Below are 1200 nucleotides of genomic sequence, written 5' to 3'. Positions count from 1 at the left end.
CCTCCCTCCCTCCCTCCCTCCCTCCCTCTCTCTCTCTCTCTCTCTCGCTCTCTCTCTCTCTCTCAGTGTGTATAACGCTAAGCAGCACAAAAAGTATCAAAATGGAGAATGGACAGAAGAACAAGTGTTTCTGGAGTTCTTGAAGAAGTTTGACTCACCTAATGACCCTGATGGACAAGTAGGAGAAACAAAACTCACTCCCTTCCTCTCTCTCTCTCTCTCTCTCTATCTCATCCTTTCTCGTTAAAAGTTACAAGTTATATTGTTTCTTTCTCTCTCTCTCTCTCTCTCTCTTCCTCTCTTTTCTCAGGTCACCAGAGATGAATTCATCAATTATTACGCTGGAGTGAGTGCCTCCATAGACAGTGATCCATACTTTGACCTCATGATGAGAAACGCCTGGAAACTGTAGTCTACATGTACCACCAAGTATCGCCACATGAAATAACTAATAGGAGCTTAAAGTGTAACTATACTGCACTAATAGATACATGTACATGTACACAATCTTGAGATGTTTTTTCATGCTAGATAAAAATGCTTTCACACTCTCCTTTTACACTCCTTTTTGTAAAATAATAATAATTATTATTATTACTATTAATATTATTATTTTGTGGCCAGTTAGAACTAAACATTATTACATGATTATTATTATAATTAATTTTATTAGTAATTTTTATAAAGTCACTGACTAGTGGTGTGGTGTAGTACATGGTCAATGAGTCCAAAATCTTTAGCTTCAGTAGGAGACAGGAACTTGTCACGCTCAACTGCTGACTCTAATTAATAAACATTAATTAATTAATATTATTAATTAATTATTATTAATTATACCTATATCACTCAGGGGCCTCTTAGTATGTATTGATAATAGATTGTTCAGTAATGACTTTGATTTTAATATCTCTTCAGCCTGTATGGCAATATCAGTAGCCTGACCCTGTAAACAACAAACAAAATATAAAGAATAAATGTTATTATTATTATTATTATTATTATTATTATCACATACCCCAGCGTAGCCATGTGGTTGGTGTATCATTATATTAGAATTAGGTAGTGAGTATCGGTGATCAGCTGCTCCAGCTGCTAACAGGAAGGCTCCCATAGAGCAGGCCCGGCCCACACACCAGGTACCGACCGGTGGACCGATGTACTGCATAGTGTCGTAGATACCCAGACCAGCTGTGACTGATC

The 1200-nt window shown here is 37.1% G+C and overlaps 1 protein-coding gene across 1 annotated transcript; it reads right to left on the bottom strand.

Annotated features, from left to right (window-relative positions):
• Nucleotides 1–517: 517 nt before the first annotated feature.
• Nucleotides 518–1195, bottom strand: LOC100632224 (ATP-dependent Clp protease proteolytic subunit, mitochondrial-like; the record flags this gene model as incomplete). Its single annotated transcript, XM_003392059.3, has 3 exons — nucleotides 518–782; nucleotides 838–943; nucleotides 1016–1195. Coding segments are annotated over 3 exons (381 nt in total), but the record flags the coding sequence as incomplete, so codon positions are not given.
• Between the last annotated feature and the right edge of the window lie 5 nt (nucleotides 1196–1200).

This window comes from Amphimedon queenslandica, unplaced genomic scaffold (genome assembly GCF_000090795.2).
Source record: "Amphimedon queenslandica unplaced genomic scaffold, v1.1 AMPQUscaffold_1668_Cont26324, whole genome shotgun sequence".
NCBI lineage: Eukaryota > Metazoa > Porifera > Demospongiae > Haplosclerida > Niphatidae > Amphimedon > Amphimedon queenslandica.
Note: the sequence above shows the minus strand (reverse complement) of the source record. Positions and strands in the feature narration are given on the sequence as shown.